Below are 13,394 nucleotides of genomic sequence, written 5' to 3'. Positions count from 1 at the left end.
CTCGCACACACAAATTAACTCAGGAATATGCTCAGATATGCATATGGATCTCTCACACACATCCATGAATCTTGGTACATTGCTTTAATGCCAGTCGCTCCTTCAGGCTTGAGCCTCTTCCACTCTGCTCTTATCACTCCATTTCCTTAAATCGCTCTGCAGTCACCATGATGACATAGTATTTGCCCTTCTATCTGAGAGCTGTCTGTCACCCAAAGGCCCCACCCCCTGACAGTGCATGAGACAAGAGAATAGGACTTATGATTGAATTATCAACAGAGCATTCAGTCCTACAGCTGTTCACAGCTGGATTGGATGATTATCGTGGAAGTAGGGGTTTGGGTTGGGTTGTGGGCACAGATGGAGAGAAAAGAGAAATAAACAGGAGAGATGTCAATACAAAGCCCTGGCATGGTGGTGGAATCAGTGAATAGGTGAGATAATGAAAGCAAAGTGGATTAAAGGAACTATTTGAAGATGAGAGATATAAAGATTCAGATGGAGAGCTTAAGATAAGTAGAGAAAATGAAGAAAAAAAGGAGAGACAACAAAGAGAGAAGAAGATTCAGAGAGGAGAGGAGAGTGTGTGAGCAGGGGTTAGGGCTGAGCGTGTGTTGTGGGCTCAGCAGTGAAGTTGACGATGCACTGGGAGAACAGCTGCGCTGCAGGGCTTTCAGGCTCCATCACTACTGCTCTCCTTCAAGCAGCTCCACCAACACACTCCCTCACACACGCGCATACACACACACACACACACACACACGTACACACAGCTCTCATAAACATGCAAAAGAACTGATTGTTGAATCAGTGCACATGAATGTGCTACAATAATAACCAGGTTTTATATGCATGTTCAGGCCTGGGAATAAGACATCAAGTGCGCACAGTCATAGTTAAAGTCGTTTCAAATGTGCCAAGTCTTTATTACCACTATGTGATTACAGATTTTTCAGAAATACAGCTGGTGTAGATAAGGAATACAGAAATGTTGAATGAGACTGAGATTAAAATAGAACTAGAAAGAAAATAGCAGTTTTACAGCTTAGGAGCACATGAGTGAAGCGCTCATATAGATTTATTGCAATCTGATTTAAAAAGAGCTACAGAAAGAGAGGATGTGGGTGGGTGGGGGGGGGCTGAGGGATAAAGGACATAGAGTAAAAGCTAAGTGCATTTACAAAGAGATAGAAAAATATAACAGCTGCTGTTGCATGTGTAAACTAAACACATGGTGCATTTTTGAGTCAACACATCATAATCCCTTTAGAGGTTGGCCAAACAAAACATTTACACAGGACCTTCACCACAGCAGAGTTCAGAGCCAAATATAATTCTGCTATGTGCAAATATAATTCCGCTTTGTGCAGATTCATATTTGTCGGATTAATGTATAAATTACAGTATGTTCAAGACAAACCATCTTCCTTTACAGAAATAAAACCCAAGTTAAGGGGAGTATTATCTTGTACTGTACCATCATCATAGTCCACAACTCAAGTTCTAGTCCACAAATGCGTAAAGTATATTCAAACATGCTCCATATGTATGGAACATGTTTGAATAAAGTCAGTTTTAGTTGGGAGAGTTTGGTGGTGCAGCGAGCGGAGAAGCACATCCAGTCAGAGGTGGGAGCAGACTGCTGTACTGAGCCAAATGGCATCCATGGTCCCTGGGGGCCACTGCACCCTCTGTCTGTGTTTTTACTCCATTTTCAGTAAGAAATGAACTGCATTGCGCTTTCCTCCTGGGGACTACAGACAGGGCTTGTGTGTGTGTTTGAAGGAGAAGTGAGACACAGAGTTTGAACACAATCTCACAAAAAAAAACACACACAAACACACACGGATACATGCACATCAGCTATTCCAGGTGAATGAACAGTGAAACATGTAACTGTTACCTCCACCACCCTCACTACCATACGGCGGTCTTTGTAGGGAAATCATGAGTACAGAGGAAACCAGGTCAAGAACAACAGGAGAGAAGAACAAAAAAGAAGAACATTTCTTAAGGGTGGGGTTGAGAAAAAGAGCAGCACTGATATATTTCCCAGTAATAAGTACATATAGTGTTAATTTAAATCATTAGAAACAGGTAAAGTGATAACCACCTCAAATGTCCTGGATTCGGTATTAACCCATTTGGAACCATTGATTGTCTATTAGCCTAGCAAAAGAACAGAGACTGGAAACTGGGTAAAACAAATCAAACTCATGTCCTAAAAACTCTCAAGGACTCCTCTAACACCCTGAGGCTTGTACAAAGACACTTGACCAATATTTCTCACAGAGTTTGAGTGTTTAGGTGTTTGACTTCAAAAAGTGTAGCGGCAGAGGACTGAACCCCCTCCCAACCTCCAGAGAGATAGAAGCAGGGGTTATTACATGGAGAGCCATGAGTGGCTAACATTTTGATGCAACATGGCGGCACAAGTGTTTTGTATAACAAATAACAATAGTGCAATTTATACTGCACACTGCTTTGTGCCTCCACAAAGCTGCTGCCCATGCAGGCTTGGGCCTGTGCTGGCCCTGCACTGTGCCTCCATACCGGCCAGCACTGGCTTTTTAGACTTAGCTTGAAACTACGTAAGACATCCACTAAAGTCCTTCTTTCATTAGTCAGTCTGTTATATACACCCCCCCCCCCCTCCCCTGTAGTCTGAAAGCCTGCTTTTGGTTGCAAGAAAATTGACAAAACGCCTGAGTGAGTCATTAAAATCCCTGCTCCAGCCTGCAGGGGCAGTGCTGTGTGTGAACCCTAATTCTCAAACAGCAGCAGGTCTCCTCATGGAGAGTTTTAGACATAATTATAGCATGGTTTAAGTCATGGCCAGCAGTAGATGTCCTAAATGTCCCCTGTAACAATGCGTAACAATGGGGACTGTCTACGTGTGTCTACGCATTTCTAACCAACACTGTTGGTTAGAAATGCGTAGACACACACACACACACACATCCATAGGTGAATAATTCAAGACGATTCTAGAAGAAGCCATTATCCTGGGCAGACAGGTAAGTTGATACGGTGAGCCTCGTTCATTCCTCCTCACCCAGTCACTCTCCACCTCTCACCAAAGGCTGCTGTAGTTCACTCACTGACCAACTTATGGGGGGAGAGGATGGTTGTTTTCTGCTCTTTGTTTTCAGCTGGGACATGTAGGTGAAGCGGAGGCCTTGGCTCAGCGGTTCTACTCTAGGTAGGAGTTTTACAACACTGACAATAAGGGCTCAGTAGTGCAGAACTGTGGTCACTGCCATTTGAGCAAACTGCAAGTAAAACATTTTTTATTATATCATGTTCTATTTGTACACTGTACTATGATTGCCAATATTGATCAAAGCATTGTGTAGAAAAGGAAATACATCTTGGTAAAACCATAATACTTTTGAATTACAATCAACCAGTCTTGTCAAACAGCTGTTGTTCCCTCTGAGCCAAAGAGGCTTGATACGAGAGTGACAGGTGACTGAAAATAAAATCCACTGAAGAGTTTTTAAGGGGTCTTCTGTGGGTCAAGGCTATCATTTGGTCATTAGTTTTTCATAAGGGTGGGATTAATGAGTAATTGTATGTGTGACAGTATGTGTATAAGTGCTCTTTGTTGCTGTTCCATTTGTCAGACACGCCTTTACTTAGATACATTTTTTTTTAATGGTAGGACAATGTTAACCATATGTATGTATGTTTTACAAAATGTCCTACCTCAAAGTGACTGTGTCCACAGAGATCTAAAGTTGATGAGCTGGACTGATCATGTACTCTTTTACAGATTTACAGCTCTTTTCAATAATGTCCCTGACATAATGTATTTTTTTTTACGGTTTCTAATTGGAAGCCATCTCAAACATTTAGTGAAAAGAGATATCTCAATCTCTGGTAAACTCTGGAACAAAAGCTGCCAGTGGACAAAATAAATTATCTCTGAAAGAACGAGACTCCCATATTTGCCTTCGAAATTTCTATTTGTAACATAAAATACTTGCTAAAGGTAAATTCTTGTATTTACTTCCATACATCTGGTATACAATCTGCTTGCTTACAAAGAACAGCTGTAAGGGGAGAGAGGTGTGGATGTTAAAACTGGATCAGGCAGGGTGGTGTTGACTTACTTTCTCATTATGAGCACATGCACTGGAGGCAATTGGGAAATGTAGTTATGTGCAAATGGCAACAATTTGCAGGGCAAGATGTTGTCTGTGGAAAGAACATATTTTCACTGACTTTGGCAGAGGAGATATGAACGTCATTGTTGCATAAAATTAGTCTGGGTGATGTCTACCTCGGTTGAATGACACATAGACCTTCAACACATCCACTATATACATAAACAGACAGTATAACCTGTGGACATTACTTGACAACACTTCAAATTATTCCTTTGTATAGACCATCTGGTAACAATATAGCATTCTGGTATACTTTCCAGTATGGCAAGAATTTTTGGCTTGGCCATATTTAATTTAGGTGTAGGGTAATATATTGTATACCCTACACATCAAAATTATATTGTTGAATCAAACTGATTTGCAAATATTTTAAAATGCAGACCTGCTACTTTTTCTGGCCTCACATAGGGCTCTGGTTTCTTATTAATTAGATTTTTTTCTGACCAATCGTAATAGAGTAATACAGTAATAATAATATACAGATACAGATTCTTTGTATGCTTAATTTTTCTCTCTCTCTCTCTCTTTGTGTGTGTGTGTATGTGTGTATAAAAGGCTAAGAAAGACTGATTTCAGATTTCAGATATTAAAAATTCGAGTTGTTTCATTTATCTTAGGCAGCTGCTATTTGCACCCAGGTGTTTGTAGCCAAAAATGCTATTTACACCCAGGGTGAATAGCCAATGTGGCTATTTACACCTATTTATATTGCTATTTACATAGAGCATGGCAGAGACAAGCACCCAATTGTCTGTAGCCAACAATGCTATTTGCACCCATGTGGCTATTTACACCTGGGTTTTAGGCTCTCCCAGACCAATTCAGTGAGTCACATGGGAGAAGATCTGGCTGGCTTTTTAACACATGGTTCATGTTGTGAAAGTGTCTATTTTAACCCAAACCTTGATCTTTTCCTAAACTAAGTGGTTTTGTTGCCTAAAACTAAATCCACCACAACCTTCTCCCTTTTCTTTATACCACCTCACCTGACTCCCTGAAGCCTTTCTGCCTGTAGCATTTAATAAGTGCCTGATGGCAGCAGACATTTAGGATGCCACTTATTAAACAGCGCATTGCAACAATTTGTACCGTCCTGTCCCGCTATTTAATGGCGCTTTGAGAGCCATTGGGCATTGTAAATAGTTGCCATGTGACTATTTTCCCCAAGTTGCAAATTGGCTTGTTACTTTTATCAATGCCCTCCATATATAAATTAACCATGGTGCATATTATGGTATATTATTGTGCGCTACGGTATACATACTCTGGTATACCAAAATGGCAGCATGGTGCAGTATGGTATAAAAATAATAGTAATACTAATGATAATACATTTTATTTATTGATCTCTAGATGCTCAAAGAAAACTTACACAACAAGTTAAAAAGATGACAAAGACTAAAAACAGGATGTTGCACTAGCACTTTGGAGGCACTGCAGGCCAATGGGGCCTTCTCTGAAGATTATGAATATGTTCAATTGCACTCTGATGTCTGTCATATTTGAGGCTAAATTTCACATTTTGTATTTTCAGAAAAAATAAAACTTCAAGAAAGAGTATAAGTTATTTGCAATGAAATGGCTGTGATCTAGTGACCAGTTAAAACCTAGTGAGGTAGGTTGTTTTCTGACTTAGCCCACAATGTCTTGAGTGAATATGTGCCATCTAAATGGAAATGTGTTGGGCAGCAATTATTTTTATTTGAAACCAAATTTTGATCCAACCTATTAAACAAGAGTCCAAACAATAGAAGTGGTTTTGTTGTCCTGCTAGATTTTGTTTTTTCTTTAATAATAGGATACCGCATTCTAATAATGCGCTCGTTATAATGGGTTTACATGTTATAACTAATGTTTAAAGTTATAACCTAACTTACAACTGCAGAGTTGATGACAAAAGTCTTTAATTAATTACTATAAATATTTGTAGCCATCAAAAGACTATATGGCTTATTAGAAAGTGAGGAACCAATGAATATTTATCAATGGATTACCAACATTTCTAACTACATAATTACCAAATACAAACTAACCAGAGAGATTTTCCACACAAAAGTTGTTCTTATTAATGCCTTATAACTAGCTATAAAGCATTAGTAAATGATTGATTAACCATAACAAAGCCATTAGCAGTATAAAGGTGCCCTATTAGAAAGTGGTATCCAGTGTATTTAATATGATAAGCTGATATGAGGGTGTATGACTATTTTAGTAGCCTACATCTTTAGTAGTACAGCTGTAGCCTACAAATTAAAACAATGATTTGAGTCTGTAGTGACCTTCACGTGATTAATGGATGCTCCATGTGACTCTGTTTGAAAGGTGTCACCTTTTATTTAAGAACCAGGAGCAGGTGACACTGTGGACTTGCCATACAACCGATTTGACGTGAGCAGGGGCTTGTGCAGGAGAGCAGGAGAGTCGGGGCCAGAGGGAGGAGAGCTTGCTCTCTGATGTACACTCGTTTCTCTGTTCACTGGCGCCGTGACGATAAGCAGGCAGCGGACGAGGATGCTCTGTTGTCTGGTGCGCACTCTCCTCCTGTTTCCAGCTCTCCACGATCACCATGGAAGAGCTTAATTAATGCACAGGCTTTATTTGTCCCTCCTGCTCCCGGAGCTGATGTATTTTAAACCGCTGTTCGAGACCGGACCTGCGTTTTTCACCAACCCCCGAAGCACTGGACTTGTGTTACCGAGCGGAGAGGACTGCTGACGGCTGGATTGTGAAGTCTTCAGAAAAGGTAGCTACAGCACGGTGCGGTTTCTGCTCCACAAACTGAAGTTAGCCTCCTAGCATAGCTGCGTTTTCCCGCATGCAGGCAGTGGTGATGCTTTTTTCTTTTCTCCCATTATATTCAGAGGACAGCAGTTATTAATGGCCACTTTCCTCTCGACGCTGTCATGTTCGGTGGATTCAGAGGAGGAGATTCATCGCCTTGTCATAAACAATACCGACAGATGCATTTGAACACAGCACCGTCGGGGCTGACAACAGGCTCATGCCCTTTCTACAAACTGAGGTTGGCTCTGGTCATGTGGACCGGCCACTACATTAGCCCAGAGTGTAAGAGCATCACTGATTGAGGTTTGTTGTAATAACGTTGCCAGCTGTTTCTGCTGAGCAGCGAGGACCATCTGACGGCCGTGCGTTGCTCAGTTTTCACTATGAGCGCCCGGAGTCAGGCTGTCATTTCACATCGGCTTTTTTTCGTTTTTTTTAATTTATTTATTTTTTTGGGTGGGGGGGTGATTTCACCACATCTTACCTTGGTGGTGTCCAGGGAGAAACATGAACGCGCTTGATGGTGGTTATTTTGTCAGGAATCGCTCATTGAAATGTCAGTGTTCATTTTCATCATGGGTGCACGGTCGACAGTGTCGATGCAGCAATGAAATTAATATTCCAAAAAAAAAACTAAGACTAGCCTCGGCTACATGGAGGCAGCAGCGTAGCACAAAGGAGATGGAAAGCTGGCAGTCTGAATTCAGCGCTAGACGTGCAGTTTTACATCACAATAACACTCATATCATATTCTCCCTATGTAATTTAAAGATAAATTCTTCTTGGAGCATCACTGCAATGTGACCTTTTCTGTTTCTTCCTCTGCGGGGCCTGCTCGCAGTTCAAGGACTTACACAACTGATGTGACCAAGTGATGCCTGAAAGTGGCAGCTCTGAATTTGCACACTTAATTTGTGTGTGTGTGTGTGTGTGTGTGTGTGTGTGTGTGTGTGTGTGTTTTGGCTTGAGCTGCATGTCATCTGCTTCTATTTTTCCTCATGGAATATGGTCAGTTTCAGGCAATTTTGGATTGTTTACTAAATTTAGACTCTTGATGGCAACACCAGAGGCAGGCCATATTTTTTTTGTAGTTAGAGGCACAGGGAGATACTGTATGTTTCCCATTTGGTGACATTATGGAAAAAATCTTATTGCTTCTTTCTCCTTCAAGAGACCAGCTCAGTTCAATAATCTGCCCAATATACTTTATTTTGCAGTCTTTGGCATTTTAAAGGTGTGTGCATTTTAATGTCCTCGCTCTCATGAAGTCTAATATTTCTAAACTAAACTAAAAAGTTCTCATATGGTCTATTTGTAGGCCAGTATGTTCTGTATTTACCAATACAGATAACTCCTACACCTTCCATTTCACTGAACTCCCATTGCCTTTGAGCCCATGTGGAGCACCTACTGCACTGTTTACCTGTTCAGTGCACCCCTCCAGCACCACACATCCCTGGGAAATATCCTCAAGCAGATATGTTAGAGTTTGAGCCGGATTGTCAGTACTGGACTTGGGACAAAGACAACACATTCAATTAAGACAAGGCGAGGATGTTTTTATACACAGCAAATTTCATACCCAAGGGAAAGCACAGTTCGCTTTACCTGAAGTTTAAGAAGAAAAGAAAGAGGAAGAAGAGAGAACATTAGCTAATAATAATATTAGTAATAATGATAGCCATTCACAACATACAGAAGTACATATATAGATTATTCAGTCACAAAGGACATATTGTATGTTATTAAAAGGCAACAAAAAACATGTTTAAAGACATTTTTTAAAAGGAATGAAAGGGTGGGAATATCTTGCATCCTCAAGGAGGCTGTTCAAGCATCTATCAGCATAAAAACTGAAGCAACCTTGCCAAACTTTGAATTGACTCTGAATAGAGCAGGAACGTTAGAACCAGTCGACCTGAGAGGTCTGAGGAACCTTTGAGCGGGTCTAACATATAATGAGGCAAGGCCAATCAGAGCTTCACAGACAGGCAGAAGAACCTTGAAGTTCTTCCAGAGCGTACTGGAAGCCAATATAATGTTTTGAGGTCAGATGTGATGTGCTCTGCTTTTGCTGAAAATCAATATCCTAATATAAGATCCTTTTATTGTTAGAAAATGTGTGTACTAATGTCATCTCTTCTCACCTTTTTTTTTCATTCTCAGAGGCAAATTATGCCAGCAGCACCAGAGTTGCTCCCCCTGGTGACGTGCCAGCTCATTGGTCAGACTATTCTGCCCTCCTCTAGCCTCCCTGTCTACCCTGGCAGATCCATGCTGCTGGATGCTCCTCACAGAGCCACGCCCGCACCATGAGCGCCAACGGGCCAGCCCCAGACCCTGCCCCAGCGGCCCCAGAAGCCCCTCCTGCCTCTACCCCTGCCCCTGCTCCGGTCCCAGCCCCAGCCCCCGTGGCACCACCCGCTCCTCCTGCCCCGCCTGCCCCAGCGGCCACTACCATCCCGGTAGGTGCGTTGGCACAGAAGAAGCGGCAGCAGTATGCCAAAAGCAAGAAACAAGGCAGTAACGCCAACAGCAGGCCACCGAGGGCTCTGTTCTGCCTCAACCTCAACAACCCCATACGCAGGGCCTGCATCAGCCTGGTGGAGTGGAAGTATCCTTTACTGTGACTTCATGTGGTGTTGAGACTTGATCAGTTATCAGTCCTTGCTCATAGAGCTGAAATTATTAGTTGATTAATAGATTAGTCGATTGACAGAAAATGAATGGGTACATTTTTGATAATTGATTGATCACAACAACCAAACAATGCCAGATTAATCAATAATAAAAACAATTGTTAGTTGGAGCCATACTTGTTCAAATCTCCTGTATACCTTTGGATACTATTGGATCTTAGTTATGGTAATTATCAGTATTACTATATTAATATTAGTGCCTTTTAAAGTAATCAGAGTCAGGCCGCTTAAAGGCAACGACAAGAAGAAAAGAAAAAACTGAAAAAAACAAAAAATTCTCGGTTTAAACGTTTAAACGAGCAGTTTTTAGTTAAGCTTTGAATTCCACATTTCTGTCTGTTGATTTTATAGATGCTAGCTGAAGCATGATGGAAAGGAAAAAAAAATTAAAGTTACAGGCCAAAAAAAAAAAAAAATGAAAGAATGAATTTATTGTTCTCAAACCACAGTACGTTGTCGTCGTTGGTAATGTGGGATAAAAAAAACTGCTCTGATAAACGCAGGATAGCTTTCTCCTGCGTATCATGTAGAAAATGTTTCTCCCACTAAAGACACAGTGAATGTACTGAATCCTAAAATACTGGTGGGGCACTTTGTAGACTAACTGGCACAACACAGCTGTGTGACAGTCTGGTGGGTTTGTGGCTTAAGCAGATGTTGTCATCACAAAAGCCATCAGATGTTATAAATGAGATTGCCTAATATGAATTGCAAGGATACATTTCATAATCCATCTTTGTGTGTTTGTTGAAAAAAACAGTCACTGGGGATTTACTACCAGTACACTGGGAATGCGGCTGTAGCTGTATCAGGTGTCCCAAATTGTTCTGCATGCAACACAGCAACAGCGCTGCATGTTTGTGTCCCACAGCTGTGATTGGAATATTTGGTCAGTTCGGACATTTGAGGATGAAAATGCGACAGTGCCTGTGTCATTGTTTTTGTGACATATAATGTTTGAGATAGATGATGAATCAATGAAACATTCCCTGCTCTTAACATTGTGCCTTATTTTAACATTTAATGGTTTTTTGTACAAGTCACAAGATATTCTTCTTCAGTTCATTAATCCATTTCAGGATGGCAGTTGTCTCTTAGCTGCAGGATTTTGGTTTTGGGTAACAATCTGGTGAATCTGCATATTGAGGCTGAGTTTGGGAAATCTGGGTTTAAGAGATAATCCTGACTATACATCAGTGTAATACAGTGGTTTACAAATGTTTTGGCTTGTGACCACTTAAAATGAAGTTTTGTCTGCTCCTCACTCCTCCTCACAGTCGACATGTCTATGGATACGACAAACGTGACATATGTCTGTGGATCAACAGGGTGACGAGGCCTTTTATTTGACTCAAATACAAATGTTCTTTTTTGCCTTCCTAGCAAATTGCTTATTTTTTGAACCTCTGATATAATATACAATTTAACAGAGACAATTGTTGCCAAGAATAAGGGACGTTTATGTCACAACTTTTTATATAGTGAAGGAGGTGTAATGTCATAGCTGGGGTAATTTTATTATATTATTTATTATTTCATCTTGCTGTGTTACATGATTCTGTGTTTTCCTTAACTTCTTTTTTTTTCAGGCCATTTGATATCTTTATATTAATTGCTATTTTTGCCAACTGTATGGCCTTAGCTGTCTATGTCCCCTTCCCTGAAGATGATTCAAACTCCACAAACCATGACCTGGTGAGTAGCCTTTTAATGTCTTTATTACTTGGTTGTTATCCATTCATCCTACTTACACTCAGCCGATGCAATCAGAGTTGGACTGCTCTTGTTCTGCAAAATTTTTATGTGGACTGTCAGAGTCTACATAGTCAGAAGAACCTCTTGTTGTGTGGCTTGAATTAAGGGTTGTTATCTTTGAATGCAGTGATACATTCTTGCAAGGATTGTGCTGTTTGTGATAAGGAGAAAGGGAAGATTATATCCTCTAGTGCCTCTTACTGTTTTTGTGTTTGGTTAGCTTTCATCTGTATTATTTATTATATAGTTTCAAGATAAGTTGTAAAATGTATTTTTACTTTGTAATCCCTGCTGTCGATAAAGTTTGATCTGCCTTTTCACTGTGAAGATATTGTTTGAGGTTTTACAGTAGTAAGACGTTGCATACAGAGTGTGTCTTCAGTATCTGCTGTGCCCACACAGAGAAACACTTTGACAACTATCCTCATTGGTGCTTTATCATGTCATAGTTTTCCTCTTCAGAGGTTTTATTCAGCTCTCTATTTTTAGAATTTTCTCGTCATTGCACCACTCTGTGCACCTTGTGCATTTATGTCTGTGTGTGATGAATTATGGGTGATGTAGTGTTGTAAGCATTGTTCCACAGCTGAGGATGAGTGCACTCTCCAAAAGCCTGACAGACACGCAGGATGTGGTCCTTACACGAGCAGAATTTAGCTGTAGTGTTCAATGATTCATGAGCAGCTTATACAGTGTGTCTGCAGACATTTGAATGTTCTTGAAAGCTTCGTCTGAGAGCGGGAACGAGTTAGAGAAAGGTTACCAGCCTGGTGTAAAAGACCGGCGGGAATGTTCCTCTGTCTGTTACGCTGCTGAACCCGCTGCGCAAGATAAGCTACAGCTTTGGTTAAAAGTGTGTCTGGTCTACTTTATCAAAGTAAGGTGTACTTCTTCCTAGTTTGACCTCCTGGAGGGTGACCTCAGGGTTTTTGTTTACACAGCGGTGGTGCATCAGAGGAAAGTGGGCCATCTGGGACATTATGGTGTCTGATACAGTGCTATCTACAGTATGTTGTCAGGTTACGTTTAGAGTGAAGTTTGAAAGGGTATTTTGTCCTAATAATGACTTGGAAGAAAATGTACACACTTGCATAACAAAGATGGACAAAGAATCTGGTAAAATGTCGCGAGGTTGGTTGGACTGAAGAAAAGCATTGCTGAACCAGCATTTTAATTTCAATAATAACGATAATGTCGCTATACTGTAAATACATCAAAGACAGAGTTTAAAGTTTATACTAATAGATTTGAGCGTGTTTGCTGGACTGAAGTAGTTACACACACCCCAGCTCTTTTTGTCTTTGGTTTACAGATGAATCAGTCTGACCCATTAGATTGGTATCAGTGCCTATCTGTGTAATATCTGTATGTGCTTCACAGTTAATGCTTTTAAATGTAGAATTAGGCCCTTATTGTGAAACCATAATTGTGCTGATGAATTGAAAAACTATCTTAAGTGAACAAAAATGAACTCAATAATATACTTTTAATTTTATTTCATTATTTTTACAGAGTTGTAAAGGTTCAATCAGAGGTTTACAGATTTTATTTTAGGGAACAAAGATCAGTGGTATCAGATTGGTACCCTGAGTTTTAGTATCGGACATCAAGGGAGACAGATTGGTTAGATTGGGGCGTCTCTACTCTGGCTTTGTGGTGTTACTACACAGAATGAATGTGAGGTTAATCTGAGTGTTGAGAGAAGCTACTCTCAGCTGAATGGCAGCTCTATTGTGTTTTAGATGGCTGCTGAGCTAAATAGCTCTCAGTGACAGATGCCACTCACTAATATGTGCCAGGCTTCGCACTGATAATTGACCACGTGTGCAGTGTTGACAGGCGATTATTTCATAGTGGTAACTTTTTTCATAGTCTCTAAATTTCAGGTCCTTTCGCAGATTTGCCTCACAATCTGTCATGTTACTAAATTCAGAGCATTGTTAGAATTTACTTTCATACGTATGTTCACAGCTTCACTTCCTCA

The 13,394-nt window shown here is 40.6% G+C and overlaps 1 protein-coding gene across 15 annotated transcripts in view; it reads left to right on the top strand.

The window, feature by feature from the left end:
- The first annotated feature begins 6,550 nt into the window (after positions 1–6,550).
- cacna1da (calcium channel, voltage-dependent, L type, alpha 1D subunit, a) overlaps positions 6,551–13,394 on the top strand; it is a 69,551-nt gene continuing 62,707 nt past the window's right edge. For 10 of the 15 annotated variants that reach the window (XM_056394500.1, XM_056394474.1, XM_056394494.1 and 7 more), the window contains exons 1-3: positions 6,551–6,915; positions 9,123–9,570; positions 11,245–11,350. In XM_056394500.1, the coding sequence (XP_056250475.1) occupies positions 9,269–9,570; positions 11,245–11,350 (408 nt within the window). In that variant the 5' untranslated portion in view covers positions 6,551–6,915; positions 9,123–9,268. The remainder of the gene's footprint in view (positions 6,916–9,122; positions 9,571–11,244; positions 11,351–13,394) is intronic. The other 5 variants (XM_056394486.1, XM_056394455.1, XM_056394412.1 and 2 more) reach the window with 1 other exon arrangement.

Source organism: Seriola aureovittata, chromosome 2, assembly GCF_021018895.1.
Source record: "Seriola aureovittata isolate HTS-2021-v1 ecotype China chromosome 2, ASM2101889v1, whole genome shotgun sequence".
In the NCBI taxonomy this organism is placed as follows: domain Eukaryota; kingdom Metazoa; phylum Chordata; class Actinopteri; order Carangiformes; family Carangidae; genus Seriola; species Seriola aureovittata.
Note: the sequence above shows the minus strand (reverse complement) of the source record. Positions and strands in the feature narration are given on the sequence as shown.